The sequence below is a fragment of the Colias eurytheme genome, chromosome 22, assembly GCF_061535395.1.
Source record: "Colias eurytheme isolate Ceu_HAF_F1 chromosome 22, ilColEury1 Martin Lab GWU primary, whole genome shotgun sequence".
In the NCBI taxonomy this organism is placed as follows: domain Eukaryota; kingdom Metazoa; phylum Arthropoda; class Insecta; order Lepidoptera; family Pieridae; genus Colias; species Colias eurytheme.
Genome location: NC_143001.1, coordinates 6,653,261 through 6,674,820, shown reverse-complemented (window position 1 = coordinate 6,674,820; position 21,560 = coordinate 6,653,261). Strand labels below are relative to the sequence as shown.

The 21,560-nt window shown below is 33.0% G+C and overlaps 2 protein-coding genes across 2 annotated transcripts in view; one reads left to right on the top strand and one right to left on the bottom strand.

The window, feature by feature from the left end:
* Positions 1-21,560, top strand: part of mim (missing-in-metastasis) — a 142,466-nt gene that overhangs the window by 107,414 nt on the left and 13,492 nt on the right. The window contains exons 4-15 of the mRNA XM_090114895.1: positions 13,761-13,845; positions 14,219-14,435; positions 15,483-15,599; positions 15,944-16,051; positions 16,483-16,618; positions 17,106-17,197; positions 17,569-17,658; positions 18,394-18,484; positions 19,088-19,180; positions 19,888-19,988; positions 20,893-20,998; positions 21,442-21,539. Coding sequence (XP_089971021.1) covers positions 13,761-13,845; positions 14,219-14,435; positions 15,483-15,599; positions 15,944-16,051; positions 16,483-16,618; positions 17,106-17,197; positions 17,569-17,658; positions 18,394-18,484; positions 19,088-19,180; positions 19,888-19,988; positions 20,893-20,998; positions 21,442-21,539 — 1,334 coding nt within the window. The remainder of the gene's footprint in view (positions 1-13,760; positions 13,846-14,218; positions 14,436-15,482; positions 15,600-15,943; positions 16,052-16,482; positions 16,619-17,105; positions 17,198-17,568; positions 17,659-18,393; positions 18,485-19,087; positions 19,181-19,887; positions 19,989-20,892; positions 20,999-21,441; positions 21,540-21,560) is intronic.
* Positions 379-7,935, bottom strand: LOC149898743 (phenoloxidase-activating enzyme-like). The gene is made up of 6 exons (XM_090115079.1): positions 7,805-7,935; positions 3,287-3,370; positions 2,792-2,927; positions 2,184-2,383; positions 1,719-1,876; positions 379-724 (listed from the first exon to the last, which is right to left on the bottom strand). Exons 1-6 carry the CDS (start codon positions 7,857-7,859, stop codon positions 461-463), a joined length of 897 nt encoding a protein of 298 aa, XP_089971205.1. The 5' UTR covers positions 7,860-7,935; the 3' UTR covers positions 379-460.

Genomic DNA, 21,560 nt, shown 5'->3' with positions numbered 1-21,560 from the left:
AGGTGCATCTACAAAAAAATCCTAAAAAAATGTTAATATAGTAAAATGATCATTATGGAATGATTTATGTGAATCATCAAAAATGTATTGAATGAGTACGTGTGATAGTAAAAGGAAAATAAAATTGATGGAACGTTCATTGAACATTTTTGTATTGTTGTCCTGTAGCAGTTTTCATTTCCAAGTATGGATATTTGTTTTTGATTGGTTAGTAATTTTGTATTTCATGTAACAGCACATAGTGAGAAATAATTATACGTATTGCGAAGGTAGGCATTGCCAAGTTATAATACCAGCTAAGGTAACAACATGAAATTACTTTTAAAAAAGTGACAGTGGGGAATAATTATAATTTTATTAATAACAAAACACAAAACAAACAGAAATCATATCAGTGCTTTATTAAAAATATGCTTAAACTAACTTAAAACTAGATATAGGCGAGCTTATAACTATGTATTCAATATGGTCGGATGGTACTCTTTATCCAGGGTAAGTATTTGTAAACGTTAGTGTATACGCTAGGGATGCCATCTGTTCCACACTGTTTAGGGCCAAAGCTGACGATGCCTACAGCGGTATGTCTTCCGTCGAGTTCGTACATGAGGGGCCCGCCGCCGTCACCGCGGCAGGAGTCGCGGTCCTGGACGCCGCCCGCGCAGATCTGGTAGTCGCTGATCGCGAAGTGGCCAGGGTTGTACTTCTCGTAGGCGGCCTTGCATTGCTGGGAAAGAAAGGTGGTTAGATTAGGTTAGGTGATTGCTATAACTTAAATATCGAATCCAAGGTGGTCAGTTTGTATGGAAGACCGAAGAAGTTTAAATGTTGGGTAGTGCGTTTCTTGGTAAAATATTGGCTAAGTTTATAAGCTGTCTTGGAAGAAATTTCTTGGTATAAAATGAAACATTGGAAGATAGAGAGGATTTAATTTGCTCTTTCTTTGGTGGTAGTTATCTGGGTTGTCTAATTTATTCGTTTGTTAAGAGAACTTATATCATAATAGAATAAACATGACTCTACTTTGTATCTACAAAAATACTGCTAAGCAAGTTTTTTAAAAGGTTATCTCTTATGATTTACTCGTAATTTTTTTGTGTCTCAACCATTAAATGTACGTCATATTTGCATTAATTCATTTAATGTTTCTCAGATGCGGAATTGTATCTAATGTTATGCAACGTTTTATCGTAACGATTATTGTAATGATAGACCATTATATAATTGTTCATCAGTTCTCAATAAATGCAAATTAATTCATTGATTTGTATAACACTAATCAGAGTCATAATACTCTCAATTGATTAGGACTAAAAGTTCTGTATAAATACAATTCCCAACAAATGAGCACAAAAAACTATAATATAATACTGGTAGACCGGGAGATAATGATCCTCAAACTTACAGGAAAAATAAGTGCCATACTGTTACAAATCGTTTGACTTTCGCTATTTTTCCGACGAGTTCGACTAACGCCCACGCGACTAAGCCGCCGGTACCAGCGTTCACACCATCGTTTTTCTTTTTGTCATTGCGTACTAAGAACCCTGTAGAACTGCCATCCTGTTACAAATGACTCGAAATTTTGTGTCAGTATCTCCCGGTCTATGGGAAGAAACTGTTGTATAGTATTATATTCCAAGCCTTTAATTGTTTAATGGAAAATAAAAGGACGATGACAGACAGCAACTACCCATATTAAAGTAATGAAGAAAAAGTACCTCTAATGGCACGTAAGGGACTTCCACGAAGTGTTTGACAACGTCGTCCTCTTGCAAGCTTGAAGGTTTGCTGCCCCAACCTGCGATGATGAAGTTGAGGTTCTTGAGCGTGGAGAGGTTCATGTCGACGCTGGGCAGGCAGATTGGTCGGATGTATTCTGTAATAATTGTAACAGCTTGGTTGTAGTAAGATCAATGGTAAAGTTTAGATGTGGTGTCGGTGGTGTGGATTGTTTTGTTACTTTATGATGCTTGCGAGAATTAGTTTTAAACTTTGAGTTTTTTTTGCTATTTTTTAAAAGTAATACGAGTGCAAGGTTTTGTGGAAAGATAAATATGCAGGAAATAATTTATATACTTCTTTTCGTTCAAGGTCTGATCAAATTTACCTATAGGTCGCTGTCTCTTCATCTATTTCTGAATATAACTTGTACAGTTTACACATGAATTTCTTCTATCACTTACCGGTATAAGGAACTGCTTTCCTCAACCTAATCAAAGCGATGTCGTTCACTCGCAGATTCTGTCTCGTGAACTCGGGGTGGGGTTTCATCGACTCTATCGGAATGGTGATAACGCGGTCTGCGCACTTCTTAGCACCGTTCACCATCAGACAGTCCAGTTCGGTGTTCGTCTTGTTGTATTCACCGAGGCGTACGCTTATTCTGTAGAGAGTAAAATTATTAGATTTTCTTAGACTGGAAAGATTGAATTCTACGAGTATATAATATGTGCTGTGCAGATATTTTCGTGGTGCTATTACGATAGATAAAATATCTGCTACGCTACAGGTTCTTCTACTAACTTACACATTTATTGTTGAGCTTCTTTTAGGAGTAGTTTTAGATCATGAAACTTTGAAGCTTGAAGTTTGAAAAAGGGTCTTGCAGCATTTATGCCTTCTGCTTTTATTATATTACATTCTTCCATTATTACTAGATACTAATAGTACCTATAAATGGTAAACGATGTTGACTGGAATATTGAACAAATTGAATTTGGAGCATAAGCAAATACTCATGCAGTTATATTTTCTTTCTAAAATTATTCATCTCTACAAAGAATTAACTTACGGTTCTCCCTGTATCCCACACTGAGCTGCTGTGAGTACATATCTCGAAGTGATGAGAGCTCCGGTGCATGTTATTCTGCCTTTGGAGTCCTCTATCAGTGCGAGCCATGGGAATTGGTTTAGTGCTGCGTCACCCTCTGGAAGTATAGTATTGTTAGGAAGAATATCATCGATATTTGTTGTTTTGCTGGTTTTGGGGTATATTTTAATGAACCCAGAAGTCATATCACGGATTTATTTGTACATTTTAACTGAAATGTTTCATTCGTTTTTTTTCATGGATATAAAAGCTAGTCTGTAGTGGAAGTCTTCATTTAATCTTAATGAATCAGTATTTACTACTTTGAGAACTTTATTTTTAAGATATTTCCCGGAAATTTTCATCGATTTTTTAAACCAACTATTGAAATAATTGTATTCTTTAGCAAATCAAGTAAAGATAAGTGCAATACTTAAAGAGCAGTATGAAAAACATTTATGATGAAATTTTACTTACTGTCTTTTATATGCGCTGTGGCCAAGTGAAGACCGCAACAGCTGGATTTTGGGTCTGGTATCCTCTCGGTCGGTTTGCAGACATCTGAAACGAAAAAATATTTTTTAAATGTTGAGATTTTATTATAAGATATGTATTTGTTTAAATTTACGGGATCGGTTGCAAACAAGATCAAAATCCAGTTAAAATGTGTATAGGTGTGTTCTAATTTATTTTTTTATAACTAAAAAAATTGGTTACCTTGGTAATCGGATTTTATGTATTTTATATAAATATAAATTTAGAATTTATTACTTAAAAAATTGAGTGTTCTGCTACAATCGAATTTCAACACGACATGCAAGCCGCTTCAAAATGATTTTTCCTTATTTATTATCTATGCAACCATAAGCATAAGTTACACATGAATGCTATAAAATGCTTTTAAAATAATAAAGAATAATATATTATGTATTGATTATGCATAAGCTACAATTGCCTCTTAAAATATATCGTCGGTGGCCATGCCATAAGGAGCAGTAAGTGGTATATTAATAAAATTATCGTTAATATTATGAATGAAGGTAATAATATTCATATGTGGATGATGCTGTGTGACTGGTTTGTACAATGTTTTAGTAGATTTTATTATTTTTACGTTTCTATTCATGGTATAGCTTTTCTCTATAAATGAACTAGGTATGCAAGACAATATAATTTTTAATTCGAATGAATACTTCCTTTTTGGTACGGGAGCTATTAACGTTAAAAAAAAAGTCATTTTAGTATAGTTGGTTTTTTGATATAGTGTTCCTCTTGCTATTTCGGTTAGAGTCCGGGCTGTCTGGCTGGTCGCAGTGGTTGCGTTTTTTAGTGCGCATCTTATCTGCACAGGATAATTTCCTTAATTTGAAGTCATTTTTTAACGCGTAATTTTTAATATTTTGCCTTTAGATAGATCCATCAGACATAAGTTTTTTATTGCAAGACGTTTTTTTCGTTGTTAAATAGGTGCCAGACGCAACTTTTTATTTCGTTTTTATAAAAAATTCAAATTATTTTAGAATGTCTGTAAATTTCATATTATGTTCTTCAAACATAATATAATCTAAAATTAATTAGCCAGACGCTAATTCGATTGTTAAGTATTAAATATGTACAAATAAAAACGTAGTGAAAGTAGGTAAGTATAACAATTTGGTGATTGTGTATATGGAGAGATAGTTTAAAGTGCAAGAGAGATAGAAAGGGTCGGCCGCGAAAATTAAATAACAATAAAAAATAACTTTTTTTTTTCGAAAATATACGATGCATAGAAATTGAATTGTTCCTACTCTAGGATTCCCTGTGTTGTGGGAACAAGTAGGTACCTTCCATTGGTACATTTTATTCCTTAGGCTAAAAAATAAACTATTAGGGTACATCAACAATCTTCTATACAAAACAATTTTTTTTATAACTAACTAGCGACCCGCCTGGCCCTGGCTTCGCACGGGTACAATGCTGATACTAAATACACTACAGAAAAACTGAACGTTGAATATAAAAACATAGCGGCCCGCTCCGGCTTCGCACGGGTATAAAATATATAGCCGGGTGGATGGCCGGTACCGCCGCAAACGCTACGTCCCGCAATTTTTAAATCTGTAATATCTTCGAAAATATTCACTTAAATCATACGATGTAAAGGGCCATATAGATCTATATTATATGAACAATGTATTCAAGGTCTTTAATTGGTTAAGGATTAATGCTGTATTGGTTAAAATCGCTTCGAAAATTAGCCATTATTATTTGTCTTAAAAAGTAAATGACTAAAAAAAGTTATTGTGGGTTATCCATAAGAGATAGACATATACCATCACGGACTTTTCTGTAGACCTTTTCAATGTGTACTATTATAGTTAGTACATTATTTTGATAAAACTCGTAGGGTTCAGCCTGCGTTTGCACTGTATGTGGAAAAAATGTAATTATTTACGACATCACATTAGAAACCTCAAAAATAACAGTACTTTTCCACTATTTAATGGGTGTTATTATAAATATATAAACCTTCCTCTTGAATCACTCTATCTATTAAAAAACCGCATCAAAATCCGTTGCATAGTTTCAAAGATTTAAAGGGACATAGGGACAGAGAAAGCGACTTTGTTTTATACTATGTAGTGATGATGATAACAATATTAATTCATTAATCTTAATAAATATACATAAATCTCGTGTCATAATGTTTGTCCTCAATGGACTCCTAAACCACTTAACCGATTATAATAAAATTCGCACATCATGTGCAGTTCGATCCAACTTGAGAGATAGGATAGTTTAAACATGTAGGTACCACGGGCGAAGCCGGGGCGGACCGCTAGTATACTAGCTATATAAATTCATGCTAACTACTTTAGCTAAATTCAATACAAACTTAAACATGCGAGTGTGTGTGTGTTCATGTGTGTGTGTCTTGTGTGGTGTGGTGTGTGTGTGTTGTGTGTGTGTATGTGTGTACATCATTATTGAAACTAATTTTCTAGTTGTTTACAGATGATGGAATATTGGAAAACAATAACAATTCCTTAGACGATAACATAATAATTCTGACAGTGTGAGGGAAGATGATGATGATGATGATTATGAAGATGGCTTTTTAAATTTAACAATGTAATTGTTTAACCTTCATTGATATAGATTTTATTCTATTTTCAATGTATGGTAACTTTAATATTTTATTTTTCACTTTTATGTTTTTTTTTCATTTTAGCTTTTATTTATAAGAACAAGTGTAAATAATATTGTATTCTTGCAATTATTTCCTGTCGCATAATTAAAACACACTAGCTGATGAGCTAGTGTATTTTAATTATGCATGCTTCGTTACTTTTTTTTATTTATACACATTATTTAATACTTAACAATCGAATTAGCGTCTGGCTAATTAATTTTAGATTATATTATGTTTGAAGAACATAATATGAAATTTACAGACATTCTAAAATAATTTGAATTTTTTATAAAAACGAAATAAAAAATTGCGTCTGGCACCTATTTAGCAACGAAAAAAACGTCTTGCAATAAAAAAACTATGTCTGATGGATCTATCTAAAGGCAAAATATTAAAAATTACGCGTTAAAAAATGACTTAAAATTAAGGAAATTATCCTGTACAGATAAGATGCGCACTACTAAACGCAACCACTGCGACCAGCCAGACAGCCCGGACTCTAACCGAAATAGCAAGAGGAACAGTATATCAAAGAACCAACTATACTAAAATTCTCACTTGTCAACGTCGGTAGCTCCTATACGATTTGTTCATTGAAACAATTTCTACAGTTTCAGTATTAACGTAGTGGCGAATTTTGATATAACATGTCAAATTTTTATTTTTATTTGTCTGTTCGCTCCCCTAAAATGCCTAAATTGAATGTTTTTTTTTTTCGAATATGGTTCAAGGCAGAAGAGGCAAGATAAAGTTGAAGATCAAGTTATATAAAATAAATATAAAAATAAATATGATTGGCACATATTCAAGATACTTTTTCATGGAAATTATGAATAAAATGAACTAGTTTGATATTCTTCATTAAAAGTTGTGACCTTTCTCAATGAAAACCAGAACGTCTAGGCTACTAGTCTACTCTACTTGATTAATAAATCTGAATTTTAAAGTTGAAGATAATAAATCACAAATGATATGGATACTATTATTATTATGTTACATGAAGGACATTTTTTGCTTGAACTGACTTTGAACTTGACTCGAAAACTGTAGTTGTCGACAAAATATTTTTTCAAAACCGATTTCTAGAAAATGAAAGATGTTATTTCGATTGATGTTTTCTTCTAAATTTCTTGGTTTTCTTAATTTCTTTGAAAAATTAACTCTGTTATCTTTTATGACTAGTGTCATGTCCATCTATTTGAATGCAGAGTTATTACTAAGTTTCGTATCAATAAGATTGCGGCCATTTTCAGAATTCGTTCATTGTAATATTTTATTAATGTTAATTTTTTTCAATCAAATCTTTTGTCCAGAATTAATAAGGCATATGCATAATGTGTTATGAAAATACTGACATTTGATGTAAATACCTCTGGTCTAATAATATGAGATTGATGCTTGTCTGTCTGTATGTTGATTTTATTGGTATATATGTATATTAAACTACTTTTTTAATAATAATGATTTCATATCAAATAATACATTTAATGGATATAAAATAAAACTTAGCTTATATTATTTAACATAGCTTGGAAGTTTAGTTCTTACTTCTTTATATAATTATTGTAAAGCTCTTCATTTCAATTATTATGTTTTTATTAATTTTCAAACATAAGTTTGAATGATGTTTCTTTAATTAATTTATATTTATCATTTAAATTCTCAATACAATCTTAACAAAATTAAGAAAATTGCAATTATATATTATAATAATTATTAATTGAAATTTTCTTTCATTATTATATTTTATAATAAAGATAAACTAAACAGTTTACTGTATAACAACGAAATAACTAAAACATTACAAAAAGGACACTCACCCGCAAAAACATTACAAAAACACGCAGCCAGCACACAAAATATTATACTATTCATGTTTAAATACAATAAATTAAATATTTAATTAAAAAATTATCTAAAAAGGCGTGTAAGTTGTACGAAAGTTGTTGTAACACTGAATTCGCTATCATCTCACTTGATCGTTTTTATATCATGGTCATTGTCAATTTTGTGATTATATTATACTGTTGTCCTGTTTGTGAGTCATGTATTGATGCCACTGGACTGGCTGGAGCCTTAACCGACTTGGGAAAGGAGTTAGGTATCTCTTAAATAAATTAAAGATTTTAAACGCGATTTATTCATTACTAGGTGCGCTCCGCGGTTTCACCCGCGTGGCTCCGATCCTGTTGGTCTTAGCGTGATGAATATAGCATATAACCTTCCTCGATGAATGGGCTATCTAACAGCGAAATAATTTTTCAAATCGCTCAGATTAGCGCGTTCAAACAAACAAACAAAATCTATGTCCGTGTGTTTGTTACCAAACTCTTCTCAAACGTTTTAATGAAAGTTTTTGTGTCACTTCAGATGGATTTGAGAATAATTTTGATGTAGAATTCGAACGCGAGCGAAGCTGTGGGCAAAAGCTTGTATTGTTATATTGTGGGGGTTGTGGTTCATATGATTCGATTTAACTGTCACTTACATTTATTTATTTAAACGATAAGAGGTGCCTCATTTATTGCAAATGTTTATAAAGGTTACATGTTTTGGTATGGGTAGGTACACTTTGTATGAAATAAATCGGCATTACTTCAAACACCTAAACACAAGTTTTATACGAATAAATTCAATAGTTTAATAGGTAAAGGTTAAAATGTTGTTAATTGTCGGTTCTCTTTACATTTCATTTTTATTACATCGAACGTTAGGTATTAATTATCCTTTTTATAGTTGAATAGTGTAATTTGTTACACAGCACTTGTAAAATCATAATATTACTTTGTAATATAGGATATTTACTTTTCAGCAGGGTTTGTAACTAAGCCGGTAGCTAAAAGCAAGCCGGTAGCAAATAAATATTAATTAGTTTAGCTAATGTAAATATATGTGGATATAGAGGTAGGAAACGATAAAGCATTGTAGAGCTTTAATTTAGTTTTCAACCAATTTCAAAAAAGGAGAGGGGTTTGGCCTCCTCAGAACTTTCGACTAAGTGAACCGATTTTGATAATTCTGGAAATCATCACGAATTTGATAGATAGTTGGGTCTGACCATTTCTGACCATTTTAGGTTTAGTTTTTTGTTAAATAATATTTATTCGTCGTAAGAATAGCTCTAAGACAAATATACGATATATATATATATACGAACAATTATAAAAACTAGGAGAAATTAAAGACTTTAACTGATTTAAAACGCGTTTTATTAATTTTATTATTATCCCGACTTTTCGCAAATGTATAATACTCGCGTAAAATCAAACACTACAAAGTAATACTAGGAGATTAAAAAATATAACAGTTGCATACAAGGCTTTACAATTCGGAGGTATTATTATTAGATAATAGTAAGGCGTAATATTAAATACGTCGATGATGTTTGTTTACATATATGTATAAGAATGGAAAAAAGTTCGCAAAAACTTTTGCAAAAAATTGAGATCGGTCATCGGAAGATAATAATTTATGACCTATATGAGCTTATCATGGACCAGTTGTTATATAAATGTCAATTAATTCATTTTATTTTATTTAGGCTTGGTATAGACGAGGTGGATATGGTTTCTCGGGATAATACTCTTTCCTGATGATCCAGGTTGTCTGGAAAAAAAAATTGTGTATTCTCATCTTTACTTGTCTCTGTGGTGCACAATAGAGAATTTTTGATTGATCTTTAGGTTTAAAATTAAACGAAATGTTTAAAAATCTGAAATAAGATAGGCTTTGGTACATCAGTGCATAATGGGATTTTATTATCTTATCTGTATGTTTGCATGTAACCAGTAGGTTCGATGCATAATTTCGTTGGTTCGTTCGATAAATTCCAGTCTAAAGGAGTCCTTTAGACTCGATTTTGATCCATTTCAAACGGACAACTCGAATAATAGGTACACTAATTTCATGAATAATATGCATGTTTTTATTTAGATTGTTTAACATTTCTGCACGTGTTTTCTCTGTATGAGAGCGTTTTATCGCCTAGTTTGTGAGTAGCCTTAATTATGTATAACGGACAGGTGTTCCAGCGAATGTTTTTCGCGACAAATGAGATCAGGCAGACTGGCTGGAGGCGATTATATCATCAACCAAAATGTAACAATATTATATAGACTAATATATATTTAAAGTGATGCGTAGACCGCTATGAGTGAAAGAAGTCGTCATTTAGTTCTTTTTATAGAAGTATTAAACGTAATTAAAATAAATTTTAAGGTTTTTATTAAAGTATATGAACCTGATAAACTTACAAAAGCAATATAATCCACAAAATATATTAAATATTAATCTTATATATAAAAATGAATCGCAAAATGTGTTGGTAAGCGCATAACTCGAGAACGGCTGAACCGATTTCGATAATTCTTTTTTTATTATATTCCTTGAAGTACGAGGATGGTTTTATGTAGAGAAAACGTAAACATGTACCACGGGCGAAGCCGGGGCGGACCGCTAGTTGTAAATAAACATACCTCCAACCAAAATATTTTAAAACTTTAGTATGTAGTAGATGCTTAATATATTCAGATTTTTTAGGGTGAAACAAATTTTTATCTAGGTTTACAAATCACGATAATATGTAATTGAGAGGTACGAAGATAAGATACGTGGATTTATATACATAACTAGTGGTCCGCCCCGGCTTCGCCCGTGGTACATATTTCGCAATAAAAGGTAGCCTATGTCCTTTCTCGGGTATCAAAATATCTCCATACCAAATTTCATGCAAATTGGTTCAGTAGTTTAGGCGTGATTGAGTAACAGACAGACAGAGTTACTTTCGCATTTATAATATTAAGTATGGATAATTAAAATTAGGTAAAGTTGAAAGAACTGTTATTGTGTATATTATTCATTCATTAACCTTTCAATCTTAATGTTAATATTATTACGAAGAGATATAGGTAATAGTGAATTTTCCTGTTTTTGATTTTACACTAGATTTATGTGTTCAGACTTCAAGACAATAACGGGTTTAAAACCTGATCTTTGCGGGGTTTTAAAGCGGTTATAAAAGTATTGAAGTCATAAAACTTTGTGGAGAACAATTGTTAGAATTTTTAGCTTTATAGCACTTTATAGTTTAGCAATTTACAGAATAACTAGCGGTCCGCCCCGGCTTCGCCCGTGGTACATAATTACATTTTGTCAACATAAGAACCATCCTCGTACTTCAAGGAATATAAAAAAAAAGAATTATCGAAATCGGTCCACCCGTTCACGCGTGATGCCGTGACCAAGGAACCTAAATACATGTAGAGGCATTATTATATTACATACTTTATTTTAGTAATGTTTTTGTTTGATTATCATTTATTTACGGCATACGCCAAACTCTACATATACTTATGGTAGCGTTTAGCTACTATTATGTATTCTGTGCTTATTCGTCTTGATGTCATTTAGACAAAATAGATCAAATATGTTATCTACTATGTATTAAAATTTATTAGTGTGATTTTATACGAATATTATTTTTAGAATATAAATGCGTTTTATTTATTTTATTGTTTATTCCGACGTTTTGAACACTTTTTACCGAGCATGGTCACGGGTAGACCGATTTTTAGTGGCATAAACACAAAATAAATAAAAATATACTAGTAACGTACCTTCTGTCGGTATGAGATGATAAGTTAAATTACATTACGAACGGATGTGCCTCGTTTGATATAAATGTTTAAGTACCATAGCATGATAGCTCTATATGCAATCGTTCAATTTGTTTTTGTCAGGACTATATAGGTACCTACTATTTACCTAGATCTGGTAGTGATCTGCCACTGCCTACTACTAAAAAAAGATAGGAATTTTTTTTAAGACAAAACTGTACGAAGTATTTTTCAAATGGAGTGGATTATTCTCATGAGAATCTAATAATACCGTTTCAACGATCTATGTAATTAAATTTAATTACGAGAGGCTTTTTTTAATATTAATTAAAACAATCTTATTACTATTTTATTTTATGTATTTTATGTTAATAAGTTCGAATCGTTTTTTAGGAGAAAATAAAAATACATTACTGGTTTTTATTTTTTTAATACTATCTGAGTCAACGGACTGTTTCAAGCGACGTCACGTTTTATTTTCATACATTGATTAGAAAAAAAAAGTGGAAAAAATAAACCAAAAACAAGCTTTATTATGTCGTCATATACTTGTTTTTGAAGCATTGTAAATTAGACTCTATGTATATGGTGAAAGGTTTATAATAAGTTAGCAGATGATGATAGGATTAAAAATAGGTGTAGTATGACATTTTATTATGTAAACAATGCGCAGTAGTTTTTAGGGGGTTTGACGTATTTTAATTTGATTTGTTTTTAAACATAATGATTACGTCAGACCTATTTTTCATATTTTGATATTAACCAGAATTCGAAATCATTTGTTTATAATTTGTGTGTAATTTATTGTTTTTCAAAAATTAAATTTATTTAAATGTAACATAACATAAAGTTCAAATTATGATATTTTTCTATGTTTATATTAATTTGTTTAGGTGACATCCTAATTTGAATAATCTAGTTTTTAATATTCATGTTTGATATGAAAAGAATGAGCTTTAAGTGCATAATAAATGTATTGAAAAATTTATAAACATAATAAACGTTAAAATTATTGAATTGAAAAAAAAAAGATATTATAATGTTTAAACATGGGTTGGAAATTCGATTTTATGGGGAATATATGAAAATAGACACTTAGATACATACATAAAACATATCAAACACCTGCATCCATACTAATATTATAAATGCGAAAGTAACTCTGTCTGTCTGTCTGTTACTCAATCACGCCTGAACTACTGAACAAATTTGCATGAAATTTGGTATAGTTATATTTTGATACCCGAGAAAGGACATAGGATAGGTTTTATCCCGGAAATCCTACGGGAACGGGTTTTTCTTTGAAAACGCGGGCGAAGCCGCGGGCGGAAAGCTAGTTTACCATAATTTGAAAATAATATCCATAATAGCTCTAATAAATTCTTACCAAAAGCTCGATTTTAAACTTTAAACAAATCCAAAAATAAATCTTATATATAAAAATGAATCGCAAAATGTGTTGGTAAGCGCATAACTCGAGAACGGCTGAACCGATTTCGATAATTCTTTTTTTATTATATTCCTTGAAGAACGAGGATGGTTCTGATGTAGAGAAAACGTAAACATGTACCACGGGCGAAGCCGGGGCGGACCGCTAGTAAGAAATAAAAACACGTAAAAGTAATTGTAATAAATTCTAAAATAAAATCGTCTCCTAACACTAACATAAATTGCACTAATGTATAGTGTAGATAATTCAAGGTACGGTGATATTTAGTATTTTGACATTGGTTCATGAAAACATTCACACGAAAATATGCCTTAAAGCAAACAAATAAGGTTTGTATTGGCATACGGTTGTGAGTCTGGAGGAAAATCCTTTATTTTCCTGACCCTTGGTGTTATTTAATACTGTCTTTGATTCATTTGTCAGGTAACATTATCAGTTGAATGTATTTTCGAAAGTTTTAGAGGTTTAGAATTTAAGGACATATTATGTATTATAATTTGTTTTAAAAGCCGTACCTGCATTTTCTTAAAAATTCTTAAAGTGCAAAATCAATTTCCGAGATATTCACTACGACCACCTCTTAAATATGATTTTAAAGAAGGAATTAATTTCATAGCATTTGTTTAAATGCTATAAAAACTGAAAATTAAAGTATACTGTACTTTCGATTAATTATCATAATTTAATTTTTATTTGTTTGGATTGTTGCAGGTGCGACAAAGGAGATCGGCACAGCTCTCACTCGAGTATGTTTGAGGCATCGAGCCATCGAAACCAGGATGAAGACATTTATAAGGTAAAGTTTTAAATAAGCTTAAGCTACTAGCTTCTATATTATCAACAGGTGCCTCTGAACAAATTGAAAACAAGGAACAAAATCTTATCTATTTTCTTTCTGAATCTGTTTGCTCTACGATGCGTATTTGTGCGTTTCTCAAAAATTCTCCATTCCAACACTCCAATTATTTACTAGTTCTTTAATTTAAAAGTAGGTAGTTGAATTTTATATTGTAAACGTGTTTCTATGTTTAACTGAGGAAGAGAGAACTCCCCACATGTTATTTTTAACTTAACAGGGATGTTCCAAAACTTTTGTAACCACATTGTCATGCTGTTGAATAAATAAATTCCTTAAACGAAGCGTCTGATAAAGTTTTTTTTAATTCCAGCACACTAATGGAGCGCCTAATAACACCTTTATCCGAACGCGCCGAGGAATGGCGTCGCGGATGCAACGGCACCGGCGCGCTGAGTCGTGAGCACGCGCGAGAGTGTAAACGTGCTCGTGCAGAACTCAGGCGTAGAGTGCATGAGACACAGAGACAATCACGGAAAGCAAGGCGGGCTACACCGGACTTGAAGAGACGAAATGATGTTTCGTTACAGGTGAGAATGGTTGGAAGGTGTAGCTGGTAATGTAGAAAGAAGTAGGTAGTGGTGGAAGAAGTCATGCGTGCGCGGCAGAGTGTAAACGTGCTCGTGCAGAACTCAGACGCAGAGTGCATGAGACACAGAGGCAGTCGAGGAAGGCTAGGCGAGCGACGCCTGATTTGAAGAGAAGAAATGATGTTTCGTTACAGGTGAGAATGGTTGGAAGGTGTAGCTGGTAATGTAGAAAGAAGTAGGTAGTGGTGGAAGAAGTCATGTAGTACGTGCCAGAGTGTAAACGTGCTCGTGCAGAACTCAGGCGCAGGGTGCATGAGACACAGAGGCAGTCGAGGAAAGCTAGGCGAGCGACGCCTGATTTGAAGAGACGACATGATGTTTCACTGCAGGTGAGATATTGCTAGAAGATAGTTACGAAGTAGGTAGGTATGGTGGTGTGGTAGAACCTGCGATATTCGAGGAAGATGACAATATATGTATACCAGAGAACGGAGGTGTTACTGCAGGTGAGGTGATAGAAGATATAGCGTAAAAGTAGTCTTGTGATATTGAGGTTTATGTGGTAAATGAAGCAATAGTCATGGAAGGTGAGGTAATTGACAGCAGTGTAGAGATTATGTGTCAGAAGATGTCGTTTTAAATGATTACCTATGAACAAATATATAATACTAGCGGTCCGCCCCGGCTTCGCCCGTGGTACATATGAAAAATAGATGTTGGCCGATTCTCAGACTTACCCGATATGCACAGAAAATTTCATTCCCGTTTCGGAGGAGTATGCAGACTAACATTGTGACACGAGAATTTTATATATAAGAAAATATATAATATTACGTCGTACACACAATGGAGTATTAATAGATGAAAACGTTTTTAATTTATATACAGAGAAACATTAAGGAAAATATAAGAAATGGCAACAATACTTTTATTACAATTAGATGACACGAAACATAAAAATGAGGATAAGTCAAGCGAAGTATTTGCAAATAAATATTACTTATGCGTTTAATATTGGTTTTTAGTAATTTTGATGTATTTTTATAGGATATACAAGAGCGCAAAGAACAATTGGAAGAAATGGAGGAAAAGGCTGTGAAGGCAGCACTTATAGAGGAGAGAAGTCGCTTCTGTCACTTCGTTTCGTTGCTCAACCCTGTTGTGGTAAGTTATATTAATTAAAATTTGTTAATAATTTATTAAAATAAATGTTATATAGAAGTTCTTTTGATTTTCGTTAACGTAATGGAATTCATTAAATTTACATTAATTTCTCCTGCTTTTGTCTGAAACAAAATACTTATCATTGGAAAATGAATTTATAATTTGCGATTTAAAGTATGTGTGTAATATTTATTATTTAATAGCGAACTAGGTGGTTTTCAATACCTTCACCTTCATTCATAAAGTGCATCTTAGATACTTATTTATACATAGGGGTGCTTCAAGGCGCTATTCTAGGACCAACCATTACAATCTATCTCATTATACACTAAATCAATTCACAGGAGAGTGAAGTGGCAATGCTAGCGGAGGTCGGTCACCTGCAAGAAGGTACAGAACAACTGGCTCGACACACGACAGAGCCGAGAAGCCTGCCGCCGGCCAGCTTGCAGGTGAGTTTGTTGAAGCGTTTGATTTGGTTGATGTTATAATAAAACGCCTAAAATTGTTAATGTTTTAATTATAATTTTAAATGTGTTGTTAAGGAGAAGAAATAATGAAATTTAAGAGGGGTTGATTTTTGATCACAATAACAATGTTATAACATTGGCATGTGTAAAGTTAATAGACTCACATAAGAATTGAATGAATGTTTAACTAAATATCTTTTCCTTCCTGGCCTTTGTCTAATTTATTTGGGATCCACACATCTATCACTATTCTCCAATTCTGCATTTTTGGCGGTCTTTCACATGTTTTTTTTAAATATATAGATTTTTATCTATTAAAAGGTGATCTACGACGAGATGATACCTTTTAACTATATTCCTGGTACTCTTATTAATGATTATTGTTATTTATATGTATATTTGTGTGTGTACAGGTGATCTGCGACATAAAGTGCAGTTACAGCGGTTGGGAGGGCGGCTCTGCACCGCACTCGCCGAGCTCCTCTCGTCTCGGGAGTCGCAAATCATCGCTCACGTCTATATGCTCTTTGAGTCACTCGGAACGGCACGGTTTGTGTTGTTTATTTGTTTGTATTTGTTTTTGGATCTCAATTTGTAATCGTATATTATGTTTCTTTTCCTGTTTCTGTTTCGGAATACAGTTTCCGACTTTGTCTATTTCTATGTGTATTTCTAAATCTACAGCTACAGCTATCTACAGGACCTTTTTTTTTCGCTATTGTCTACTCAACCAATTCTAATAGGTCCCCGTGACGCTCGAGTAAGTCCACATTTAGCATCTGCATCGTGGGCTACCCTGCTATTCGTAAACATTATAAATGGTCACATGTACTTTTATCAAGATTTTAATTTACATTTGTAATAGCATCTATTATCTATATCTAAACTTCAAGACGTATATTATTATAGGAAAAGATTATTTAAAACCCATTTTGAAATCCTTTACACACCTGTAGAAGTCAAAGTTTAATCAGTTGTTGTCCAACAAATGAACAAGAAGCTTTTTTATTTTTAATTTTGGAATTTAATATTCCAGACTCAACAGTAAGTTGCTCCACACCGATATCAAACGCGTCCTCCGGCGGCGGGACCCCCGCGCCGACTGACTCGCATCATTGTCTCAATCAGGTAAGTGTGAAACTACCCGCAATTTTTTGATTTTTTTTAAATATGCGTGCTAGTAATTATTATTTTTTTATGTTTATGATGTTATTATTGAAGAGGTAAAAAAAGTTAAATATAGTTTGTAGTCAATTGTTTAGATTACGTGTGAAATTTTTTAAGCGATTCGCATTATTGACTCAATCAGGTTAGTGTGCAACTACCCGCGTTTTTTTGTAGATTTTTGTTTAATATGCATGCTAGTACGATTTTTTAAATGTAAGTAGTAGTGAGAGAGTATACTCAAGAGTCTATTTCGTTTTAATACTTGAGCGCCTAATAGTAAGGTATTTATATATTAGATTTTTTTATTTTTTTGTTTATTTTTCATTTATCAGTCCCCATTCCGGTTGGCGAGTGTGTGCAGTACTGATTCCGGTTTTAGATCTCAAGACGCGTTGCAGCGGCCCTCGCTTTATGTAGATAATGTAATTTTTTGTTGTCTTTTTTTGATTTTTGAAGTGAAACTTCTTTATCGGGGTTGGAAAAAAATTTAGTGTAACATTTTTTCGTCACGCGTGACATTTTTCCGTTACGCGCCATCTTTTTCTTTTCCCTACCACGCGTGATTCGACGTATTTCTGTAAAGTTGCATATAGTAAATTATTTTTTGAAAAATAAGGTCATAAAGAAGTTTCACTTCTTACGTGTGTTCATTAGTACACGCACACATTTTTTTTGTTGCTTTTTTGTTTGTTTTATGTAATTGAGATCTTAATGCAGGGTTTTGGGCTATCCTATGCTTTTTTGAAGTGAAACTTCTTAAGGCGCGTTGAGAGTAAAATTTTAAGGTCGCGTCATAGCAATACCGTCACGTCGTGGAGTAAGGCGATGATTTTAATATCTTTGAATCTTGCCAAAGAACTTTCACTTCTGACACGTGTACACGCTCTTTTTTCCAATAAAATGCTATTTATATGTACATATATTGTTTATTATTGTTGTTTATCTATACTAATATTATAAAGCTGAAGAGTTTGTTTGTTTGAACGCAGTAATCTCAGGAACTACTGGTCCGATTTGAAAAATTCTTTCGGTGTTAGCCCATTTATCGAGGAAGGTTATAGGCTATTTATCATCACCCTAAGACCAACAGGCGCGGAGCAATGCGGGTGAAACCGCGCGGCACAGCTAGTATTATATATATATGTATTGTTTTGTAGGGCTCAGACAACCAAAGCGTGAACAGCGAATGCCTAACACCGTCGAAGACTCGCGACGAAGCAGATGACGCACATGATATTATGAATGCCGGTGAGATTTTTAGTTATTTATTTAGCTTGAGATATTTATTATAATTAACAATATAACATGTTTTTGAATAAGAGCCGATTTTTCAATCCTTGGTTAAAATTTATCCGTCCAATAAAGTATTACACGAACATATTAAAATGTCACGTAAACTGTCAAATACGGACAATTAGAATACATTTTTGAAATTGTAGTTTAATACGTTATTCGATGAATAAGTTTTAACCAACGTTTGAAAAATCAGCCCTTAGTAAGATAGATTGAAATGTTGCAAGTATTTTTTCTTACCTTCAAATCAGCTGTACTTCTAGTAGATATACATGTGAAAGAAGAACATTTTTAAGAGAAACTAAAATTTCCTATGATACGTAATAATTATTGGCAATCAGTTTTCACCATACTTTAAATATATTACTTACCATATTTGATGGTGTATAGAAATTATCGATTCTGTCCCTCGTCTTCTATTTTAATAAATATCTACTTTACTTATAATCTGTATGATTTAACTTAATTTGTGTGCCTTGCAAAATTATCTTTAACTTTTTAATATTGTGGAGTCAAATAAATGATCTTTCTTTATTTAATGTGTATTTTATCTTACAGCATCAGCAACTTGGCCAGATTTGAAAGACACGGCTCAATTTGAAAGAGCCGCCTCTGCTATAATGGGGGGCAGACCGCACACTATATCTGCTGGTAAGACTCTATTTCTATGTGGAATAAGGTTCAATTTCGTCTAAATTTATTAAGGGTGGTGATGCGCGGTAGATAGCTTACTGTATTAGTTGGTATATGTGGATTAAAGTTGAATCTATACTAATATTATAAAGAGGAAAGGTTTGTAATTATGTATGTATGTATGTATGGTTTTCATAAACTACTGGACCTATTTCAAAAGTTATTTCACCATTAGAAAGCTGCATCTTCACTGAGCAACATAGGCTATAAAACATGTAGGTACCACGGGCGAAGCCGGGGCGGACCGCTAGTATTCTATAACTTTCCTTGAAGTGAATGTATTCCTCTACTAAACATATTTTTTTTAATTGTATGCACTTATTTGCTAGGATCAGAATTTGCCATTTTATTAAATTCAACAACGCAAAATACCTAATGTTTCTCTTAATACCTTCTCTTGCCAGGATAGTTCGCAATTAAACCCTATGGTTTTTAAGCTATTCCATAGCTTCTATCGCGGGCCTTGAGCGCGGGGACCGAATCCAGAAATTCCGTAACGAAAAACCTCACGCTCCCCACGGGGACGGGCGCGGAGGTGTGGCTTGAAGGCATAGCATGCAATAGCTTTACCGTGGCAGTCCCCGAGTGCCACACGTCTTTTTTTTAATTATTTATCCATGCAAATATATCAAAATCCTATTTATTTAATGTTATTTATATTTTAGCAGGTTCAGAACGCGCTCACACTCGTCCCGCGCTGAGCGTGCACACATTTTCGGAGAATCAACGCGACACGGGCATATACGCTAGACCGCCATTGCCCACTGTGAGTTTTTTTTGTCATTTTTTGTAATTTTTTGTGACTTTTGACGTGACAACGTCTTATAATTCGATAGAGCTGGCTGCACGAACGAAAAAACATGACTCATGCGGCGTTACCTCGCTCTGAGGCGTTCCATGTAAGGCTTGAAGTGCGAGCGAGAGCGCGGAACGAGCGACAAAGAAGCACAATCGGACGTTGTCACGTTCAACTATCGTCAGTAAACCGACTTTACAGACAACCAATTTTTTTTATTTACTTTTACTTGATAAACATAAGTATCTTTTTTATTTCAAGTTATCTATTTATGTTTAAATGTTTAACATTTTACATTCATTCATCTTTGGTAATGTTGTTTTCACACAATCTGCTGGTTGCCTAGCAGAAATTACTTGTTAGTATTAATGCCGCCTTCTGTGCTGTATGTCCTAGTTTAAGTTTTTATTGTATCTACTACTGTTATGTTGGCAGGACAAGGTAAGTGTTTAAAAAAGTGTTCTATTTTAAAATTGATTGTTGATGAAACATTACATATCGGCATTTTATTTTATTTCAAGCGACCAATAACAATTGAATTATTGATCATACACATTTTTTGGGATATTTTTTCCCTTCCTGTATATAAAAGTAGCTATTATCCTAACCCAAGTGGAGAATTGAGTTATAAATACTGTAACTACAACGAATTTCCTTGTATGTGTAAATATATTTTTGTAATTTTGTAAACATTGTTTAATCATTAACTTCATACATTTCCTTTCCCATCAGGTTGCCTGGTAGAGATTGCTGCTTAGCAATAAGGCCGCCTCTTGTACAAACTATGCCTTCCTTTTGTATCTTAATGTAATTTTTGTCCTAATTTTGTTTGTGCAATAAAGTGTTATAAATAAATAAATAATATTTTCAACAGAGATGTTCCTCGCTAGAGAGACCTCTAGTGCCGTCTAAAGCCAACTCGACATTACACAGCGAAATGAAACCGAAGCCGTCGTCACTACCGCCGCATTTGACTAAAGGTAATTACATTTTTTTTTGTTTTTTTAAAAGTACCCGCGTTTTTGGAAAAAAATATAATTTTTGTAGAGTCTTATGTAGAGTTTTATCACAGTTATAACTTATAACAAATAGATTTTCATTCCATTTTTCCAGATATTAAATTATGTTTGTCCATATTTGCAATCAAATGGTTTTTATTAGTTTTTGGCAAGAAATAATCATTTGCACGTCTGTAAAAACCTTCATATTTTGTTATATTATTTCTACTGCATAATATGCATATTTTTTCTCTTTTAGAATACCTATTCATAGGCATATTTAAATTGTTAAGTGTGAAAAAAGCTGCTGCTGTAAGCTGTAAGGTCCTTTTCATACTAAAAGAAATATCATAATGGGAAATATTAAAAACTTTATTCGTATTAAAAATTATTAAAAAATATTAACTTATAAAATATTTTTTCAGAAATGCCGCAAGCGTTGTACGTGAACATGTCTGAGTTGGCTACAATGGCGGCGTCACGTGCGCAGCAACAACACGGGGAATTTGCGCAACAGGAAAAGGTAGGATTTTGTAGAAAATAA